We start from the raw sequence: 23,751 nt of genomic DNA, 5'->3' as shown, positions 1-23,751 counted from the left end.
TTATTATTATTATTATTATTTGTAAATTACACAATCGTAAAAACATGAAGACTTTCGATGATTAACAATTAATGACGATTTAATGGATATCGAATAATTTAAGTTTCAAAACATAAATAATCTAATATTTCTTAATTTTTTTAAATATTATGTTCAAATATTGTACAAAGCATATTAATAGTATCTTATGTTGTAACATAAATGAGTAACAAAATTATTACTATAACTGGGAATTATGTGTACTGATAATAAAACTCACCGTAAGCATTCTGGACGAATGCTGAAAGACATAATTCAGAATGGGACACGGATCGACAGTCATTCTCGACACAATTAAAGTCTAGACGTACGTTATCGTAGTTTCACTAAACCTTGAACTTCTTAAATCGTCGATTAATATATCGAGGTTTACTAAGAACTGCGACTTCACAAATCGCGCTACCGTTTTCAGTGTTCCAATTGAGTGTTACGATTACGCCGTGTGAAATTCGCGATTCAGTTGCCGATTGGACTGAGAGAGGTGTGAAATTTTTTTCACGCGAATTTTCCTTTACGCGTACAAAGGATCACGCGACAGTTGCGAGGTTCGTGCGATCAGCAGGACGAATCGCTCGAGACTGAATAATGTCGGAGGCACACAATCCGATTTCTTTCAGTGACCATCGCGCGAGAAACTTTGCGCAAAAAAAAAACCTTTCATCGGGATCCGTCTCCGGTCTCCCTTCTTCCTGCTTAATGTCAAGTATACATAAATTCCCGCCGAATGCTCACGTTGACCTCGAGTGAATTATTCTCACGCGCGATCGTCCTTCGATCTCCTAGCCGTCCTGATGCGACTCTGATAGCGGCGGGCTGGATTAACGAACCACGCCGAGAAGGAGGAGAGACGCCACCGCGGTTTGTCATTCGATCTGCCAAAACTGCCTTTAAATGACGCTCGTAACAACGAACTTCCGTGTGCCATTATGAGATTTCGGATGGATTTCCGTATACTTATCCTGCGAGGTTCGAGCCATTCTTTTTTTTATACAAGGACAAAAATATAACTTAGGAAGGTTTTCTTAAATTAACATACAACATATCATAATATAAAAGTTTAAATATACGCCAGAGTTGCCCTCTAACGATAAATGATTTGATAACCTAGTAATGTTTATGAGAAAAAATAAACTTAATAAAAATAAGAACAAATAAAACAATAAGATATAAGTAAGGTGCTGTCTAATTAATCATTATTGCATAGTTTTAAATTTAAAACAAATTTTGTCAAAGCTGGAGGGTGGTGAGGCACTACTTTCTTTTAAATGAAACGAATAAAAAATAAGGTTTTAACGAGTTCTAGCAAGTTTATCATTTTTAAGATGTTATCGTTCGACCTGGATTAGCGATTCAGGAAAACATTGCATTACTTTAACAAGTTGCTACGGATATCTCGTTAGCGCGATCGCTTATCATACACGCTGTCTTCATTTCACGAGTAAAGATTTTCCACGATTAAAATGTATGTGTTGCCAAAGCTGAGAGTAAATCATCGTTAGATTAAAATAGACGCCCGCGGCAACTATGTATTCCGATTACTCTGATACGATCGTGATCGTGTCCAGTCACGTTTACGTATGCTAATCTTATGAATAAATTGTCTTGTACCAGGCGAGACAAGCCATCATTAATCAGAGATGGGAAAAACATTAAATGCCGCTAATTTGCGCAAGTTGATGAAGATTTCAGTCTTCAGGAGTTTATACATAGGGTGTTCATACGCGTATACATCTATTTGGTAAACGAAACGATATTCTGTGCGATAAACGTAAAAAAAAAAAACAGAATTATGCAATAAAACTGCGAAGATTGTCCATAAAACTTTGCAGGAGACATCGCACAGATGTATTACGTAATCTCTATTCAGAGATTACAAGCGAAAGGATTTGATGAGAATCATATTTATTTGTGTTTTAATTGAACTTTAATTAAGATCGAAGCGAGACGGAAGCGGCCAAACCATTGGGAAATATAGATCACCCGTTACGGGAGATAATAAGGCTCGCGGAGCCGGCCATAAATTGCCTTCAATTTGCGAACCGACTACAACGTGATCCGCTAATCGAAATTTCCTGGCAGTTTGCTACGCGAGGAGTGTTATTGTGGGACATAATGCGTGAGCACAGAGGACATTTATGTCGTAAGTAGCTAAGCAAAATTATATAATTTCGCAAAAAGCGACGACGTCGCTTTTATAATTTTGACTGCGCGATATTACGTAAGTCTACGCATTACGTCAGTCTACAAAAAAAAAATATGTCAAAATACTTAGGCATATATTTAAGAACAAGTGTCCCATTACTATTATTTTCAACTCTTCATTAAATTTATGCAGAATGTAACAATTATATTTAAGCTCATGAATCAATTCATTGGAACTGGAGACTCATCTTTTCTTATACAAAAAAGAAAGAAATAAAAGAGATATCATATTACAAAATTATTTAAGCTCCGAAGTAAATAACATTTCGTTTTCTTCCTGAAATAATTATAAGATACATAATGTATACTCTCTGAAATAATCGTTTGTAGAAACTTGATCATCCCGCATACGGAAAGTTCATAAAAGGCATTAAAAGCCAGCCGCGAATGTTAACATTCAAGGAGACCGGGAAACGGTTGACCAAAAGATTGCGAAGGGTGACTGCGATCGTTATTGACAATCGGCGCGGCGGCGCGGCGCGAAAATGTCCGCCGATTTCCTTTACAATTCCAAGATAACGGCAGGGAAATAAATATGAAAGTTTAATGAGCTTGTGCAATTTGAATGCACGTCAGTGAATGCCACTCCATATTAAATGTGCTGTTTTAATATCGCAACATTCCTAAACAGACCACAGCACAGCTATTATGAGGACAATTATACAGATTACATCATTTTTATTTTTCTAAATGAAATGCACGATTACATCAAAATCTTTCGAAAATCTTTCGACAAATATATATTTCCCAAATTAAACTTTATGCTATTCTTTTACTTTATAATCAATAAAAAATAAATAGTTTCACAAAAAGACAAACAATTTAGGTTTCTTAAAAAGTAAGTTATCAATATACAGATCATTTAAATTGCAAACTGCCTATATCATTGATGTAATTATTTATTTAACTCATTATTTGAGGTAATAACATGTTTCCTTGCTGGAAAAAATGTCTTGTAATGACTCGTTATCATATTGTGAATAAATTATATAATAAGTAGAAATATTAATTTACTTTCCGGTATTCTGTGAACAAGGTATGAAATATACTCTTCGTCACTCACAAAAAGCATACAAAAAATGTTAAAAGATTGATATTGAAAGAAAGTTCTCGGTAAAAATTCATCGAAAAAAATAAGTTAGATGATAAATCTACACATGTATACATGTACATTTAACAGGGAAATAAAAAGTATGATGCAACATAAAAATTTATCTTTATACAGATAATACCGGTCACGAGTCATCAGTTCCAAAAAATGTTGATAAAAACATGAAGATAACAATTTTCAGTTTCTAACGATAATTTTTAAATCAATATAATTAAGAAGCACGAGAAATTAACGTAATCATGCTGATACTGCATAAACACCGAGTCATGTTTATTATGCCAGTGCATAAAATACATTACGTACAACTTCGGGAATATGCACTTGTCCTAATTAATAGAAATTTTCATAAAAATCAATGTTAAAAGCATATTTTATCTAATTTTACTTAGTCGGTATATTTTATCTATTTTACTCGATTAATTTATGTATTTGTAGCTTTTTAAGTTAATCGCTTTAAGTTTGTAAAGTTTTGCAAAAAATTCTAAGAAATATAAAGAATCGATTAGCACTAATTCACAATTAATGACATTTTTTTCTTTATTAATATAATTAGAACTTGGAAAGAGAAACGGCTACTTAATAATCCATTTAGTTAATTTAAATTGCCAGCAACTTGGTTAAAATGGCTTCTCTTTGAAAGCGCTGGTCCATAAAGTTTATATTACTTTAATAGCGATAATAATAATAACAGAATACGCGCGGTGTCCTAATTTCTTCATAACAATTGATGCGTCCCGACGTTTTTGTTAAAACAAAGCGAAACAAAGAGAAAAATTTATTTTTATAAACATTACAAAATTCATTTCTACTATTATTCTATTAATCATTGCGACAAGAACTAATGTTTCGAAATAAATCTTTTCCACAGATTCCATTTGTCTTTCAAAGCATAACCGCCGATGTCATTTGCGATTATACAATTCTGTGGAAAGTTTCGAGAATAAATTTGCAAAATGAAAATGAAAATAAATAGCAGAAAAACCAGGAAAAATATCTGATTAATTTTATTTCCGTGGGAATAAATTTATTCCTGTGTGCTGTTTGAATTTCTTATGTATATACATATATATATATATATATATATATATATATATATATTCCTATTCACAGATCACGTAGCAAAAGTTCACGGTCAATCAAAAATAAAAAAATAGTAAAACTATTTTATTTTGTTATCCCAAAAATTCCTTTTTTCTGCATATCGAAATCCCAACTATTTATTACACTTGATAATCGTATTACTTTCTATGTTCAATTGTAATAAATTGGTCTTTTTATTACATAAATTGTCGCTATACATATATCCAACATTTTAAATCTGTTTACTACGTTCTTTAAATTCCTTCTTTACCTTCTTTAAATTTGTTCTTACTATAAATACATTCCCAAAGCTACTTGAGCGCACTTGTTTGAATATGTCTCAAGAGGAGCAAGATATACCGTCTTTCTTCCTTTTCCTTGGAAAAGTTTTCACCTTTTTCATCTCTAAACTCTATTGCTATTTCAAATGCAAGCTGCTATGCGAATGATAACTGACAATATGTATTTTATTAATCGAATGATTGCCACAATTCAAAGCCGACTAGTTCCAAGCGGCGCATTTTGCAGGTGACGGTTCGGTGAAAGGTGAGCTTAGGCTCGAAGACCGGTTATTAAATACGTTTCTTGCAAAGCGCCGCTCTTCTCGAGTCATTAATGTGCAAATTATACGAAATAGATCACAAGCAAATGCACGGTATTTTGTGGTATATACACACAAATTGTTAAAGTCGTTTCCGTCCTAAACATTACATCGAACAGTGCTGCACGGAAAGAACGATTTTGCTGGAAGGTCTAAAAATTTTGCTAAACAGATCTGAAAATAATTCTTGTTGAATCATCAAAATAATTTTGTTGGAAAGACAAAAATGATAAGCATTTTTAACTTTCCAGCAAAATTATTTTGATACTCTAGCAATCAGTTTGACTTTTCAACAAAATTATTTTGATTGTATAACAAAGATTATTTTCAGATCTGAATCCAGCAAAATCATTCTTTCCATGCGTACGCAAATAATTATTTATCTTGATGAAACTTTCTGAGAGTAATGTTCGTAGATAAATAAATTAATATATTGAGCGTGAGTAACTCCGTATATACGTACGTATCTTGTACAATAAAACAAAAATGATAGTCAGTAATAATACGGCAAAAATATATCAAAGTAATATATAATATATAATTACAATATTAATAACTGTAATTACAAAAGAAATTATTATTATCACCAAGCTTTTGTGTTCAAAAGAAGCATAATTACGATTTAAAAATTTTTTACATTAATTTAAAATCCCGAATTACGCGATTTTGTGACATCTGATGTGGGATCCAGATTAAAACATTTCGATATGATCGGGCATCCAAGCAGAATCTTATTTATATTACATAATTAAATTGATTACCAAACTAACATTCCTGACAATCTCACAATTGGAGACATTTGCATCGCGTGGAGAAGTAGACGTGGTTAAAAAAACGCGTGTACGTTCGCCTCAACTCTGACTTTTACCTTCGTTTTCTGTTTCAGGAATTTCGTGATCTTGACGATCGGATTCGGCATCTTTGGCCTCGGCATCCTCGATCACTCGCGTTACCTTCGACGGACACTAAAAATCGCGGTCGGCACCTTCTTCCCGATCCTTCGCTCCTTCGTTCACAAATGGAAAATCGTGTGCAAGTCGTTTACATCATGCCTCAAATTGTATTTTTTCGAGGAACACACAGAGTTTTTTTGAAGAAGTAAAACGAGCCACGAATCGATATAACTTAGTTCTTTCCTAATGTTTCTTAATTATCACAGATTGTGAGAACTTGTTTATATTAATACTGCCCACTTGATAATTCTGACGAGTTAATTGGTTTAATCAAAGCAGCGTCTAAAATAGTCAATATTACTTAACATCACTGCATACCAATTATATTAATTAGTTCCCTTTTTTATTTATACTGACGAGTCATTTAACGAGTGAACTTCACTTCGCGAGGACTAAAGCCGTACTGAAGCTTTCGGAGTAAATCTAATACATTCATACAAGTGATGAAGCTTAAGAGGAGGGGGGGAAGAAAACGTATATGCTTCGTGACGTATATACTTCGGCAGATGCTTTCCTCACTACTGCGCATTCTCATCTGCGCAGCACGTGTTCTAAAAGTCTTTCATAATTTTAATTTCTTCCCTGCGAATGCTTTCGTCAGCATGAATCGTCGTCCGCAGATTCAAATCGACGTCAATTTGGGCAAGATCCAAGAAATAAAATTGTATATATTATGTTCAATTTCAAAGGATTCCGTAGAACAGAAGAATGTAATTGTGGAAAATATTTTAAAATATATTTGCCAATCACTCATCTTCAATAGTCATTTACAGCTGCCTGAGATATCTATATTTATTTCGTTAAATCCTATCTTTGTTCTTACGCCAGTTGTAAACTTAGTTTTAATTGTAAGTTCTGGAAGTAATTCGGAAGTAATTATTCTCACTTTTAATTATCTTGCAAACATCCACCGATAAAATTAATATAACTTACACTGTATTTCCACAGAAAGTTTTCCTCATGGTATTACTTTGCGGGAAACTATTATAGTCAAGCGAAATCTAAGTCAATGCATTTCTAAACGGCAAATTATGCTCGGCTTTACGATAAACGCCGCGCGAGCATCCAAAAATAAGCGAAAGCATACCCGAAGCTTGACATTCTGTCGTTTATTTTTAAACGGTCAAATCGCGAAGTGTTCGAGGACAAAAAAAAATACTCGAATGGTGAATGGATTATACGCATTTGTGTATCATAATGATCTTTTTGATTAATCAATATTTTTCGTTGATTTCCCACAAGTTAGTTACTTCTACAACAATACTTCGAACAATACTTCGAAGATTTATGAACTCCATTATAGAAACTTTTGTTATTCATTAAATACATTGTTCCCAATGAATTTTTTTAAATACTTGACAAAGCATATTTTCCTATTACAAGCAAATTTATAATTAATTCTATTACGTAAAGACAGTAGAATGACTAAGTGAATAAGAAAAAATTCTTCGAATTTACAACAGAAGAAACTGTTAAATCAATTTTTATTATCTGAAATCATCATATTATCTGATTACGATAAGCATATGCCGTATCTCAATTCGATTACTAATAATTGTTTTTATTTAAAATAATGCGATACGATAAAATTGTATTATTAGCTTACTTTTACAATGGAATTCAAAAGTTTATTAACTTATCGATATATATATATATATATCTTTATTTTTTTCAAAATAAGCTAATATTTAAAAACAAGGATCGAAGCGTTTTCAATTTAATCTGATCTGGCATTTACAAAAAAAAGAAAAAATTTAACCTGCATGTTTTTGCCGGTTGTTATAAACAACCGAGTGCATGAAAGATATTCTCTCAAGAAATGTTATCTGCTACATCTGTGTCAATTTACACCGACTGTGTCAATTCTCATCAATAATGCATCGATATTATGCAAGCGCTGACTAGTTCATAGAGTATGACTCTTGACACAAGATGATCTACATTGTTGCACGTTTACATCACACAAGGTATACGCAGTATTTATAATGAATGTCCAAACCTCATTCTTCCGTAAACGAGTTAGAAACGTTGATCGTTCAACGCCGTTTCGAGGAAGTCGATGTTAAGTTAAATTCTTTTTAATGATACAGAGACTGATCCCTCTACCACCGTTAGATATTTTCTTTAAGAGAACATAAACAATCGATGGGAATGACTTCCGATCTTTTATACTCCAGCTAACTGCTATTGCGTTTCTTCGCTTCGAATCCGCACTCACGACACACGACACACGATGCTGTCTATCACAATTACCATTTCGCCTTGGAATCGATAATCTTTATCGTCTTCGACGCAATACCGATTTGCATAAAGCCGCACCGTAAGAATCGGCTGAGCATGGAAAGTGTTTTTGCAAGTGTAATTCAAATCGCTCGCAGCGTGATAGAAATCTGCGAGAAATTGTAAACTTTTGTTGAAACATCTCATCAGACATATAAATATATATGTAGAGAGAGAGAGACAGAGAGAGAAAAAGAGAGAAAAAGAGAAAGAAAGAGACGAATAATAATGTGATACGATAAAAACATTATGCATGCGCGAGTTGGAGAGTATCGAATAAGTGCATGCTGCACATTCATCTAGATTCTAGTTGAGAGTATATTCTACGACCAGGAGGAACAGGTGCATGCAATTCGTTTTCGGCGAGTGATATGCGATTTGTCGAGAGATATAAGAACCGCAAGATAAACCTAGCTCGAATAAGACCCAAACCCAAGTACTAAGAGCGAGTTAAGCGAATAAATTTACTAAAAGAAGTTTCTCATATGTATTGGTCTGCAGGAATATCATTATTATGGATCAACGCGAGGGCGTGAATGAGACAGCAAAACTGTGAACAACAAGATCGTAAAGAGAACTCTTTACAGACTCTATTTCGTATCACGAGAATTAATGTACTATATGTCGTGGTAAATCGAATGTACCGAAATGAACAATCGAAGCGGGCAAAGCGGGCTGAAAAAGTCGGCTAAAAAAGAAAAGGAAAGAAAAAGGTTAAACGATAGGCACGGCCGCAAAACATCGCGTGACAACGTCGAGTGCACCCGAGATCTAACACAAGGTTTATCTAGGGTGCGGCAGTGTTATCTAAAAGGTGCATTGTTCAACATCGAGCAATTAGGGTGTCTAAATGACAGATATCATCGATCACCGGGGAGATGGGCGGAGTGATCGGTACCTCCGAATCCTGGATCTGCTCGGAATCGGCCGACGTGCTCGAGGTCTTCAGGATGCTGTACAGCTTTACGTAGGGGGCCTTGATCAGCTGTCGGCCAATAGAATCGGCCGTGTTTAACAAATATCCTCGATCGCGGTCATTGAGGTACACCGAGTCTCGCGCGATCCTCGCGTCGAAAATCAACAGCGCGTTTGACGGTAAACGTGACAACAACGAGCGCCGGAATAGAGTGGCCTTTGATGTTACCATCGATAACGGTCGATCGCACGCTCGTGATTTCGCGAAACATTTAGCGTATCTCGGCGCTATTTGATAGCCGATCGACACGAGGATCAGGTTATCAGCGAAATTAAGAATGTTCGCAAGAGTCACGGAAAAAGAGACCGATGCGCTTTAAAAAAATATCAGAAACAGCAATCTCTTTCTCTTCGCGAGTTATACGATACTGCAAAATTCGAAACGACGTCTAATTTTGCATTCGAATCTAAAGTCAATTTGTCTGCAAGAATTTTTAAATCAAAGATCGTGACGGTCGAATCCAATATTTCTCGCACTAAATATTTATACTAACGCGAGACTCGAATTTCTGCTGAATTGGAGATCAAGTTGCAGACAATAATGATAGGCTTACAAACGATGAACAAAAATGTTAAAGTTACCCGGCAAAGTAAAATTCTTTTTCACCTATCAAGAACAAAAGTTTTCAAGACTCTTCAATCTTTAGTAGCAACTTTATGACAATATCTCTACCTAGATACGAGAAAAGTGCCACGGGACACTCGGCGACGTCCCGTCGCATCTCGACAGCCGTGATACTCACCTCCCAGGATTCCCTTGTCAACTCGCTGATTTCGTCTTGCCCAGTTTTGCTCTCCTCCGTGGAATCCGCGCCCTCGCCACTCTCCTGCGGCGACAGTTCCGGCGACAGGTCGGTGTCGGTATCGGACAGGATGTAGCCGCGTTCCCGCCAGTAGTTCTCATCCAGCTCGCCGTAGAGGCTCGGCACCCACGCATGAATGAACCTATACAGATCGTCCACTCTGCAAAGAGAAGGGGAAAAAAACGATAGAAAACATCAGCGACATTGTTCGGCGATGCGACAAGCAAAAAATTTCTAATTTCAATATTTATTGTTAACTTATTTATCAAGTTATCAAATTAAATACTAGTAGAAAATTTTTCTACAGCAAAAAGTTTCGGAATTGAAATTTGATACAGTGTATCGTCGGGAAATACCATTATAAATTAATAAACAATATTAGTATTATTAGTTAGTCTATTGATGTATTCGTTCTGTATAAAACATAAGAATATTCATAATATTATCGCTAAACAGATAAGAGATTTTATATATAGTTTGAAACTAGATAAGTATCGTAAGTATTCATAAAATATGTGCCAAACGATGCAAGCTGAAGATAAGGTTATTATAGTAAACTAGGAAGTAAACTAAAAACAGGCCGACGTTACGGATAAAAATTTAATATTTTTGCTATTATACGCAACATGTTAGATGCATATGTGACATTTTTTATTTGTGTTACATTCGTGATTTTTTCCGATTAGAGGAAAATTCTTTATATTACCCCCTTTAATTATAGAATTATAGAATAAATTGCAAAGAGAGACAATTTTGTAGTTCTTACTTTTAAAGATTTTAAAACTAAATAAGAAAAGTTTATATACCAAATTCAGAGTAAGAAAAAAAACTGCAGATAAAGTTAATGGAATAATTTAAAAATGACGTCGCGACGATTAAAATTTAATATTTTTACTGTTCGAGACACATATGTGACTTTCTTGTTTGACATTTTCTTTTCAACTAGATAATTCTTCATATCAATTCAAAAACAAATTGTGCAGAGATAATTTTATACCTCTTAATTTTAGAAATTTTAATTTAAAACCAAGTGTAATAAAATTCAACGATAATGCAAGCTGAAGATTTTAAAGCAATCGAAAAACAGATCAGCAATTATGGATTAAAATTTAATATTTTTGCTATTACAAGATGTAACGCAAATTAAAAACATATGAGAATTGTAAAAACATACGTTTTTAATTCGTGTTAAATTAGCACTTTTTTTCGACTACAAAATAATTTCTCGATTATATCGATAAAATATCAAATGTCGGTAATACTGAGCAAAAAAAAATCAACTTCTCTTGCCTTAAGCAAGTCATTTCGTATATATTTGTAGCTGTTAAACACAAATGTAGGTGTGAAATGTCTCTATCACATCAAGATTTTGAGAAATCTGCTACTATAAAAGTTGCTAAAAATGGTAATTTTGACATTTTTCGATAGTGAATAACTGTAAATTATGCTACAAAATTTGATTCGCAAAACGGAAAAATGTAATCTTTTATCTATCGTTGTAAGATAAAAAATAAATCAAACAAGAGTAGTTTTAAGGTTGTAGCTAATCTTACTAAAACTAATCTTGCCTAATCTATGAACCTATTCAGGGGCACATTTAATTCTAAAAGACAAATTTCCACAAAATATGATACTTTTATATTTTCAAAATCACTGAACACAAATCTAAGTTTAAATTTTAAAAATTCAAAATAGAAGTTTTAATGTGGCTATAATAGAATTCTTAAAATCTTAATAGAGACATGATAATGATAAAGATAAAAAGAAATATTTCATACCCAGATTTGTGTTTAGAAGCCAAAATACATAATAATATATATCATAAAACATTAAATATACATAAATGACTTTAAACCTCAAGGAAAATTTCGTGTAATTATCAAAAATTGTATAAAATGTAAAGATTAATTTTACAACTTTTAGTTTTAAAGATTTTAATTTATAAAAAGTAACAAAGAAATTTGTAAACAAAATTCAATGATGATGTAAGCTGAAAATAAAGAAAGAATATTGGAGTAACATGTCGATCTAAAAATAGATTGACGTACCATGATAAATTTAATATTTTTATTACTATGCGAGATATAACGTTTTTTTATCAAAAAAATAATTTTTTATATCGCTCAAAGAATAAATTGTGTTTGTATGGAGATATTTTATACCGCTTATTGCTAGTTTTCGAGATTTTAATTGAAAATTAAATTAGAGTTAATACAAATAATTCAACAATAATAGCAAGCTAAAAATAAAACTATAATTGAAGCGATCTAAACCCAATCATGGATTAAAATTTAATATTTTTGTTTTGCTACGAGAGACACATTATGTATTTTTGATTCACGTTACATCCGCAATTTCTTTTCAACCAAAGAACAAATCATGTGAAAAAAGAGGTAATTTTATAGCTCTTAGTTTTAGAAATTATAAAAATTTATAAATAAAATTCAACAATGTCTAGAAATAAAAATTATTAAAAAAAACTAGAAACTGAGTAAAAAATCATTTTTACCCGACCCTAAAAGTTGTTTATTTGAATATATATTTTTTTGAACATTCGACGTCATATTATTGTTCTAGAATTCAATTTTTGTATTCATCTGAAAAATTTCTGTGTAAAGATAGTTGTAAACTATTAAAATGTGCAATAATTATAAATAAATAATTGTAAATGACCATGAATGTACTTGTTCGATCATTATCGGTAGGGAGTAGCAATTAGAATTCAAAGCTCATGTTGTTTGAACAAACACATTTCTCTTGTGTTTATCAATCATTAGGAAATTCATGAATGACAAAAGATATTAAATAAATACCGAAATCACACAGATAGTAAGTGTTTTAGCGATAAATACAAAAAAATCAATGTTATTTTTTCAGGATTAAAAAAAACATTTTATTAAAGTAAAAAAAACCGATTTTTTGCTTCTTTGCTTTAAAATAAAAAAAAAACTGTTTTTTTTTTCATCTCTAATAACAATGTCTATGTGACATTTCGCGACTTGTCCTTGCGCCGCGGCGCCGCGGCCGAGGACGTCGTGCCGCGCGCCACGTTTTACCTGCGATGCACGAAGGGCATCACGCTCGTCACCGTTTCCCTCACGTGACGGTCATAAATAAAATTCAGCATACCGCCGACCGCGCTCATCGCCCGATTCATCGCCGTGTCGTAGTGGTGAACGAGAGAAGTGGCGAACAATGAGAAATGCGCGTCCGGGCCAGCCAGCCAGCCAGCCGCCGAAGTCACGCCGCGCGCGGACGGAATTGTCAGACCACCGCACTCAGACCCGATTCGCTTGCCGCGCGTAGACGTCGCGCTCGCGTTCGCGTTATCAGCGGCTTCCCGTTTCTAACCTCCCGACAATTGCTATGCCTCTCGTCGCGCGATACTTTTTTTTTTTTATTTACGCGCGACACGTCGACGATTGATTCGCGGCGGGTTGTCCCCCGAGCGACGCCACGGAGCCCCCGGGATGTGTAGGTAGGTAACGCGCGACACTTCAGGCGAAACACGCGTCGCCGCGTAACGTATGTATGTACGTGCAGCGGAGCGAGCGGAGTACGACCGGAAAACGGAGCTGGGTGGCTACCAGATACGTCGACGTCGTCGACAGCGGACAGAATCAGACGTGTCACGTGCCCGCTGATTCGCTCGGTACACCTGCACTTTTGTTTCGCAATTCGCGTACGCGGCATATTACGCGTCTCTCGCGGAACTACATCGCTCGCTCCGTATCGCGCAGATATGTGTTGTTTCAATTTTTTACCCAGCCAAGGCTTTCCGCGGTTTTTTTTCTCTCTTTTTACGGCGAGTACAAAATCCTTCCTCTGAACAAAATGCAAAATCTGATTTCAAATAAAATTCAAAAATCATTTCAACGCGCATTTTCCGTCGCATATTTACGACGATAAAAAGTTATAAAATTTATACTTTTGCACACAAATCACATTCTCGAGTCGATACAAAGAATTATTCTCCGGTCGCTAAAATAGCGCGACACAAAGTCAAATTTTAATTTAACTCATGTTCATTTCTACTAGTATAGATAGTAACTTTTAATCTCGATTTAACTTACTTTTTATCAGGGTGGATACTACCAGGAAAAATCGGGAAAACCTGGAATTCTCAAGAAATTTCATTTTTGCCCTTGAAAATCATGAATTCTCATGGAATTTTACTGGTACTCGGGGACATTTTTTGAATTTTTGAAATTTAATTTTATCCCTTTAGAAAGTAAACGTGAAACCCATATCGAAGGCCCCTGATATTGAAAGTTAATTTATTTTAAAATTGACATATACTATATGAAGACTCTTCAATCTAAAAAACGATAATCCGGAAATAATAAATCAGGTATTAAGAGTCTAATAACGCAGAGCTTGGTGCGTGAAACAATTTAATTTTCACATATGTAGTTACATATTAGAAGATTAAATTGTTTCACGCATCAAGTTCTATACGTTATTAGAACTCTTAGTGCCTAATTTATTTTAAAATTGTATTGAGAAATTCTCTAATCCTACCTGGAATTTTGAATAAAATTCCTGGAAAATCCGGGAATTTTCAGGGATGTTTTTTACAAAAACAATTTGAGTACCCACCCTGTTTATCTTTTTCTATAGTTCTAAAAATTAGAAAAAAATAAAGAGTAAATTAAACTGACAATGAGATTAAAGTTAATCTATGCTGGTAGAAATGAACATTAGTCAGATGCCGTTACTGCAAATCGCGAATGTAACGCGAAAAACGTCACACATATCTATCTCGCGTAGAGAAAAAATATTAATCTTAATCCATCGATCTGTTTTTTAAAACAGTCCAATAATTTTATTCACAGCTTACATCATCGTTGTAAATTTTATTTATGAACTGTTATCTAGTTTCAAACTAAAGTCTCTCATCTCTGCAATAAGGCGCATGATTACTAAATATCTGTTTTACACAGAAAAGATATGCAATAATAGATTAAATGATAAATGTCGTATTTAGTGACTTTAGACACAATATACAGTAACGTCGAGTTTCAATCGGAATTTTTTATTATAGAAAATCTTTGCTCATGATGTTTAAGCTTGAATCCGATAAATATAAGTTAATAAGAAATATAAGACTTGAGAAGAATCTTTCAAAGCAGATACGAGAAATTTCGTTTCCTATACTTTTGTTTAATATGTATATTAAGCACGCAAAAAAGAAGCTTACTTTTATCACTTGCTGATGCGTATCAATTTTATTCTTATAACACTTGCGGGCATTAAGTGAGGGTACTATTTTTGGCAATTCATAATTTATCTGACAATGATATATAAAAGTGATTATCGAGAATTCAGATTGGTACGAGGAAACGAGGTCGCTCTCGATATACATATATCTTAATCTAGACGAAGCTTAAGCCGATCTTAATTGCGTATCGCTCTATACAATCGCGATACTGCGAAATGGCTGATGGCATTTGTAAACAAGTGGCACTCAAAAAGAGCTGTCAACGAGATTTGTACAATATCGTGATACATGTGGATGACAGATTTGAAATTCCGAGAATCAAAATCGTTATCTTAATTCAACAACAACCTTCAAAGCGGGACACATCTCTCTTTCTTTCAGTGTAAATTAAGACACACATTTGCTATTCGGGATACAAAATAAATACGATAGAATAAAAAAAAAACAAAATAAATAGCTTCAGTATAAGTTGCGCATTCGAAAAATTGTAGCGCATTCTCGTCACTTTAAATTTAGTGTTATATCAAATGTAAATTTATATTTCGTATATGCGAGCAAAGTATTCATTATTGCGTTATTCTAATGGTCTTTAAACACATGCAACAAGAAGAAAAACACTGACAACCGATGCGCAGCGAACCTTGATCGAGCATCAGCGAGCGTATAAATAGAAGTTCCGGCGAAAATCTATTTTGCGTGTCTTGCGACGAAGCACGTGTCCGGTCGTAACGCGTTCCGGGCGCCGCGTCGCCGTTCTTTCGCGGAGATGCGCATATATAAACCGGCCGTATACACAAAAATAACAGCAGTGAACGTTTTCGCCCGAAGGAAATTTACCGGCGTGTTTTTACTCGAGAAACATCACCGTCGAATATTTATGCATTCGATCAAGTGATTGACTTATACCGCGGACGCCATGGCGCCTGTAACTCGTTTTTCCCGACGACAATTCGTTAGACATTTAAAAAAAGGTCGCCAATCCTGTTTTATAAAATTTCAGAAATACGGGAATCCCGAAAAATTCCAGTTTACCGCGTTTAAATGTATCGGGAATAAACTGCGCAGAGAAAAACAAAGAGCATAAAAAAAAATCGTAACGTCAGAAATGTTATTCCATCGACGATAAATTTTTTGTAAATTTGATATAACTATTTTAAAACATGATCCAAATTTGATCAAAAAACATTTTAGTAATTAATTTATTTAAAAAGTCGAAACATTATATATCGCATAATTTTGAGTTTCTGCATCATCTAACAATAAGGTCGCAAAGTTCATGTACTCTTTTAGTAGTAAATACTTTGAACTTTAAATTATTACAATATATTATATAATTTAAAAGAATTTAATTGTAATGACGGAGTTTCTTTAATAAACTCTATTATATTTGCGTATTTTACATAACAAATTGCAATAATTCAAAGGATAAGACGTTGTGAGAGATCGCAATGTGAGAAACAATTACCTGTTGCGTGGCACGCTGAACCAGTATTCAGGGCGCAGCTTCTTCTTGCCGTAGCTCATAATTGGCGTCGATCGTGGTATCTTCTTGTCCTTGGGTCTTCCCGTTCGTAGCCTCAGATACAACGGTGGGTCCTCGCAAGAACGAGCAGGTCGTGGGATCAGTTCTACGTAATGCGGAAAATATTTATCAATATAGACCAGATACTCGAGTAACAAGAGTTTTATAATCGACAGATTTATCTTTTCGATATAGAATTCGCGATACCCAGGCAATATGACTCACAATTTCATGATAATAAAGAAATCTTGTTGCGATAAAAAGCTCGTATATATTTATTTACAAATATATAAGATTATTTCCTGAGATTATTTCTTTAAGAATCGCTAAAAATGACACGCAAATACACAAATAGGTTGAATAAAATTGGAAAACGAGGCAAGCACATTACCACAAGAAAGTGAGAGTATAGAGGGTGTCAGAGTAGAAGAATTATCGTGTGAAAGAGAAATATAACGGTAGCAACGAGAATAGAATCGTGATAGATGAATATATACATATTGCACAGATATTGTAGAAGAGTTTTGACAAAATATATGTGCAGCAAGAAATGGTGATGAAATGGAAATAACCATTACAGTGATACAGTGTAAGGTCGCCCGTAAGTTGCGCAAATCATGTTTAATGCATGACAGTAAATAAAATCAGACAAAAACATCGTTACGTTCGACAGACGTATACGAGAGAGAAGGCAACTGAAGTATTGGGAATTCGCGGCACAAGGAGAAGAGAGCAAGCTAATACTGTATGAACCTACCCAGGCCTTCGAGTTCGGGAAAATTAGGTGCTTGGACTAGAGGGGCAACAGAAACAAATGACATTACTGCATTAGTATGAACCTATATTGCTAGCTAGATGATGAAACCCGTTGTGCTAATCTGAAATAGATAAGACATTACTGGAGAGAAAGAGAGACAGAAAGACGTGATTGAGCAATCAATGCAGAAATATACAACAGTTACTACCAAAAATCTATAACAATCGAATGTATCACACATTTTAAAAAATGTAAGGAATAGTATAGTTTGCCTCGAAAGGCTATTATATGCCTTATTCGATTATTATAGAAAAGATTCATACGAAAAATTTGAAATTCTAATGCTAGGTATGCTTTAGAGTGACAATTAAAAAATTATTTAATTGGAACAAGACGCGTCCGTCACATGCAATGTGGCACAAAGGGTTTCAAGATTCTGAAGGTATATCCGTACATATAATTTGTTTGTAAAGAAATATGTTATGAAAAGTGCTTGTTCAGTTGAATCTTCTTCTTAAAATACCATTTTGATAAAATACGTATTTATCAATCCTAAAATCGATGAAGTAGAAAGTTAATTTATATAAAATAAGACCCGCATTATTTATGTTACTTCTCTTCAAAATATTTTATATATCGAAGAAAAGTGATAATATTTAACGTTTAATTAATGAAATGACATATGAAACTGATAATGACAAACAAGTATGATCTAAAATAATGATAGACTACTTTAATGTACACCAAGGTAAGCGCATTTGGTTATTAGAGTCCCGAGTTTGCCTGGCAGTTTAAGACGATATTAACGAAATTTAGGAAACATGAAAATAATTATTTTCGCAAAAATTTATAATAATTCATAGCCAAAGGCGCTCAAAATTTTGAGACAGAGACAATAAATTGGCAAAACAACACCGTTTAAGAAGCTATCTATGCGTTTTTCGGGCAAGTGCAGTGCGTGATATATTAATCCCGATTGCCATCCCCTTATCGTTACTAATCAATTTTTTTCTATCCATATCGATACCAAATAATTAAATGTTATATGAAAGTAACAACGACAAGTGTTTTGTGTAAAAGGAAAGTCTGTTGGAGTATATGTCTTGATGAATTATTAGACTATCCATTCCGATAGGACATGAAATACAATATTTTATGGATATGTCTCTATGCGGTCGTGATACTTACTGTCGAAACTCACAAACAATTCCGGCATATCCTCAACCGAGACCATACTGCGGTAATCCAATCGCGGCGCCGTCGCGGAAGTTTTGCTACCTCGACTGCTATCGACGCTGCTGCTGCCGGAAGATGTTAAAGGTTGCTGTCTAATAAAAGTACCCACGGAAGAGCGTCTGAAAGGAAATTCGTAAAACGTGCAATTATGAGAAAGATAGAGAGTATCTTAGATAGGACAACATTCTAAACGCTTCTGAACGACAAGTACAAATGTCATGTTATAACTGTCATATCTAACTGAAAGTTGTAACACAAGTTTGTACATTCTCATATAATTCAGAAGCGATATATTTAATAACAATAGCAGTGGGAATTCACAGTCAAGTATCCAGTATACAAATGATGACGAATGATAAATGTAACTGCTTGAGAATATTAAAAGCTGTGTTAAATTGATTATACGTTGGCTGTAAGCGATCTAAAAAGTAGTATCGGCAGTGTCTATCGCCTGAGTCTGTCGGCAAATAATATGATTTACCTGAAAGCAGGAGCCCTCAATCCCCAGAGTGTCTTCAAAATTAAAGAATAATAACGAAATAATGGAAAAATGTATGGAAGGGAGAAACATTTTAACAGCAGAATCCTCGGAATATTTTGATAATTGCGTAGTACGTATAATTTTATTTTTGTAACATTTACATCTGTTAGAATTAATATAATGCTCTTTTCTAATCACAACATTAAGGAGAATTCTACTGAAATAGAACGTTTCCGAATCGACAGATGCGGAAGTCGATTAGATGATAAGTAGACCAGGTAAAAACAATAGAGAGGACTTGGGGAAAAAGAGGAAAGTACAACAATGCAAGGTTACACGATCGGGTCCAGACTCACCCAATGAGGCCTCCTGGACCAGGTGAGAAATTGAGGCTGGAGTCCTGGGAGAGAGAGGAGGCGGTAAGCGGAGGGGTTCCGCCCGCTCTACCGCCACTCTCTTCGCTGGGGGTTTTAGCAAACAGGCCCGAGCTAAAGTCACTCACCAGGTTGATAGGCGAGCTTTTTTCCACCACCATTACATATTCTTTGTTAGTTACATTAGAAATAATAGATAAAAGCGTTAATAAATATCTAAGTTAGTATTGTAAGCAACGTAGGCGCAACATAAATGTCTCAGAGTTACGTGATAATTGACCGCGCAAATAAATATCAGTCTTTTGGACTGTGCAATTGGCCGTCTATAACGTGTACCTTCATACTTATATATTTCTTTCACGAGTTTTGCATTCCGTAATGCTTTTTAAGTGCCAGAAGCTCTTCCTATGCAAGTAGCTAATATATGCTACATTATAACAAATGAGGCTATATCAGTTTCATGAAGATAAAGTTACTTTTATCTGCTAAAAAAAAAGACACGATCAAACGCACCAGTTAGCAAGAAATAGCTTGTAAATAACCTCATTTGTATACTATGTTCTATAGAAATTCGCAAAAAGCAAGTTAAAATAAAAGCGATAAGATTATTCGTTCCTTTTCTTTCTGCATCTTTGCAAGAATGTTACTCATTCTTAAAACATTCTTAAAACTTAAGTACAAGTGTGTGAAAAGATAAAAGCGATTGTAAAAATGTCATATATTTGTATAAAAGTAAGTCAAATATCGATATTATTTATCGATAATATTATCAATGTAATATGACATTTGTTCACCTCGAGAAGACTTTGCTGAAAACAGAGGAATGATGAGAGTCCGCGCTGTTTGGAAGGCTCGACATCTTGTCGGAGAGGGATTTGCTGCTTTCGTCATCCTTCTCTCCAGTTAAACCTTCCATCCAGGACAATGGATATGACAGACGTTTTAGCATCTAAAATGTCAAACCAGATACATAAAATATATCTATAAAAAGTATAATACCACGTTACTGCGATGCAAACGATTAAATTTAAATGTGCACCTTGTTCTTTCGAGTTTCCTGTTTATCATCTTCCTTGTGTTCTTCATCCTTCTCGGGCTCCTCTGCGTTACTCTCTAAGCTGAAAGACACCGAGCTGGCTTTTTTCCTGCCATTAATAGCCGAAGTGGCTTCCAACGTGCTCGTAACATTCGTTGGTGCTATCGTTATCGGGGGAACCCAATCTGAGGATAAAACAATATCCGCATCCGAGTAAACCTTTTTCGACGGTATAGGCTGCACTACCGGAATAGGTGGATTAGGATCACGGATATCAATACCAGAATCATGGCACGACTGTTTGACTAGAGATCCTTCTTCGTCCTCGGGAATGGCATTTGATTTGGCTGGTTCCGCCGGCTGCAATAATCAATTTCATATAAATTTTTTACAAATTTTTGTTCTGTGTATCTTGATCTCAAATTTCATTTCTCCGTACTATGTACAATCGTGGACAACATCGGTTGCGACACTTTTTTTTAAATAGGTTTCGAAACTATATTTTGCACTAATATTTTGCAAATGCGAGCCACGATTGGTGTACTATCTCTAGATTAAAGATAGTAACCACCATCGTGGTTCACATTTGTAAAATATTAGTTACCTATAAAATATATATTATATATATTAAATATATACTAACAACCTATAAAAAAAAGTATTGCAACCAATATGTCCACATCACGATAGAGATATAAGTACCTTATCAGAATTTAATGAATCCTGTTGCTCGTCGTCAACAGAAAACGTACTCCGATCTTTGCTAGGAACTGCCCAATGATGGTCAAGCATGGAACGTCTGCGTTCCTCTAAAGTTCTACTAGCTTGGCCGCCAGTGCAAACTTCCTTCTCATTACCGTCTTTCTCCTTCTCTTTATCTTTGGTCGAAGTTGAGTTCTCCTCCTGTAATAATATCATTAAAATACAATTTTTTTTTTAAACACTGCTTTACATAATAAACCGCCGACATTACAACAGAGGGATACGTACACCCTGGAGATTGGTTGGAGTAACAAGCTCTCGCTCGAAGGCCTTTGGAAAAGCGTCGCCGTCTCTCTCGGCGCAGCTACACACACTTTCGCTGTCGTCACCTGCCAGTTCGGGAAAATTCTCATCTTTCCCAGGAGACTGACATTTACGATTGTCTACTTGGGGTTTCTTCATGTAATAAATTTCAGGCTTTTTGTCCAAATGTCCGCATTCGGCATGGGAGACCCTCATGTGCGCGATATCGTAGTAAATCGCAGCATTGACCACGAACTCCATTGGGGCAATCACTCCATAAGACTCAGCGCCGTGCTCGATGACGAGAGGATCCGACACATTTGGATCGAACATAACTGCGTTTGGCGTGACTAACAACACACCGCCGACTACACCCTGGAAGAAGTATTTCAACAGAAACAGATTAAAACTCTCGTGTGGAATTTACTGATGTTAAAAAAGTATTAGAGAGAGAATGAATGAATTCGCTATTTATTGAGCGCTCCAGGATGTGAGTCCTCTAAAGCGCTAAGACATCATACAAGCAGTAAAGAACAAATTATGCGTAACAATACAATATAAATTGAGATAGAATGCAACAAAAACATAACAAAAAAAGAAAAATAAAGATAATAAAATAAAATACAAGTAAAAACAAAAATCAAAGTTAAAAATCAGAATAAGAGACATAGCATAGAGAGAGAGAGAGACAATTACCTGGCCATCTGTGATGTGCCTGACATTAATTTTCAAAAATCTTTCCCTGAACGGTTGCTCATCTTCATCCGCAGTCGCGCCGGAAGTTCCAAGGGGTGTTTTTATGCGCTCCATATGGCCGGGCTTTGGTGACACTGGTCTTAGATTGTCCAGAAGTTCTGCAAGACCAAACGTTGCAATGATAAATACGAAGTGGAAACGCATGCTTTAAAAGATACGCGATTTACGCGTTTTTATTCTAACGCCATAAGAATGACGAATGATCTTCCGATCAGTTTACATTGTTCACAAGAAACTCTTATTTTCAATTACGTCATTTACAAAAGAGTTACGACAGCAAGTGGTTTAACTCGGATTGAAGAGTAACGACAATAAAGTTTTCAGTTGAGAATCCTGAGATTTTTAACAAAGTTCATTGATAAGAGAGAGAAAGAGATAGAGAGAGACACAAGACACTTGTTTAAATCCCGACTGTCAATGTCGATCTAACCTCACATCCAGAATGTTGCGAACGTGACTCGTTATTCGGCGCGTATAACGTGGAATAACGAGTCGTGCGTATACAATTCCGACGAAATCGGCAATTACACCGTCCATCTCATTTGCCACAACGTCACGATTGCAGGCACGGGCATTATTAACGCTGGCATACATGTAGGTTAGAATTGTGTTTACGTGGCTCAGCACACCGTCGCCGCACACCGTGGTCGATCAGCTGATGAGCGCGATATACCGGGTGAGCGCGCGTAAACTTCGAAATTTAATCGGTTTCGAGAGTTGCTCTCGGACGTTGCCAGTGTCGCGAACGACACTTGCAACGACGAGAGATAGCCATTGTGGCTCCGCGAAAAGAAAATCGAAGAACTTAAATCGGTCCCGCTTCATTCTTAAAATAACTGTCTTTTAACCTTTTCACGTGCAATCGATCGCCGAAGACACCGTGCCTCTATTCGTACATCCCGTGTGATCGATAACTTAAGAATGAAGAGAGAGAGAGAGAGAAAAAGAAACTAACAATGAAGATACAAATATAAAACGGAAGAGACATATATTGAATGATACATATATATAGAGCATTCAATATATATCTCTTCCGTTCTTAATTTGTATCTTCATTGTTAGTTTCTTTTAGACGGAATGTATACGAAACGTCCTGTACATCGTCGATATATAATATATATATATATATATATATATATACAGGATGTCTCATAATAGGTGTATCACCGTTCATGGGTAGGTAGAACGGACTAAACTGAATCGAAAAGTCCTCTACCATTTTGCAAAATTCGCAATCGTAAACCAGACATTAATTTTTGAAGATTGACGAATAAACGCGTATTCATCCTGTCTCTTATACACATCTCTGAGCGGGCTGG

At 35.1% G+C, this 23,751-nt stretch overlaps 1 protein-coding gene across 6 annotated transcripts in view; it reads right to left on the bottom strand.

The window, feature by feature from the left end:
- Positions 1–23,751, bottom strand: part of LOC105458893 (nuclear receptor coactivator 7) — an 81,004-nt gene that overhangs the window by 11,211 nt on the left and 46,042 nt on the right. For 2 of the 6 annotated variants that reach the window (XM_011704493.1, XM_011704494.1), the window contains 10 exons: positions 22,373–22,530; positions 21,662–22,051; positions 21,374–21,574; positions 20,675–21,031; positions 20,430–20,584; positions 19,618–19,779; positions 18,733–18,899; positions 16,731–16,893; positions 9,985–10,204; positions 9,165–9,251 (listed from right to left, as the gene is read on the bottom strand). In XM_011704493.1, coding sequence (XP_011702795.1) covers positions 9,165–9,251; positions 9,985–10,204; positions 16,731–16,893; positions 18,733–18,899; positions 19,618–19,779; positions 20,430–20,584; positions 20,675–21,031; positions 21,374–21,574; positions 21,662–22,051; positions 22,373–22,530 — 2,060 coding nt within the window. The remainder of the gene's footprint in view (positions 1–9,164; positions 9,252–9,984; positions 10,205–16,730; positions 16,894–18,732; positions 18,900–19,617; positions 19,780–20,429; positions 20,585–20,674; positions 21,032–21,373; positions 21,575–21,661; positions 22,052–22,372; positions 22,531–23,751) is intronic. The other 4 variants (XM_011704496.1, XM_011704495.1, XM_011704497.1 and 1 more) reach the window with 4 other exon arrangements.

Source organism: Wasmannia auropunctata, unplaced genomic scaffold, assembly GCF_000956235.1.
Source record: "Wasmannia auropunctata unplaced genomic scaffold, wasmannia.A_1.0 LD334253.1, whole genome shotgun sequence".
NCBI classification, from domain to species: domain Eukaryota; kingdom Metazoa; phylum Arthropoda; class Insecta; order Hymenoptera; family Formicidae; genus Wasmannia; species Wasmannia auropunctata.
This window is presented reverse-complemented; position numbering and strand designations above follow the sequence as displayed.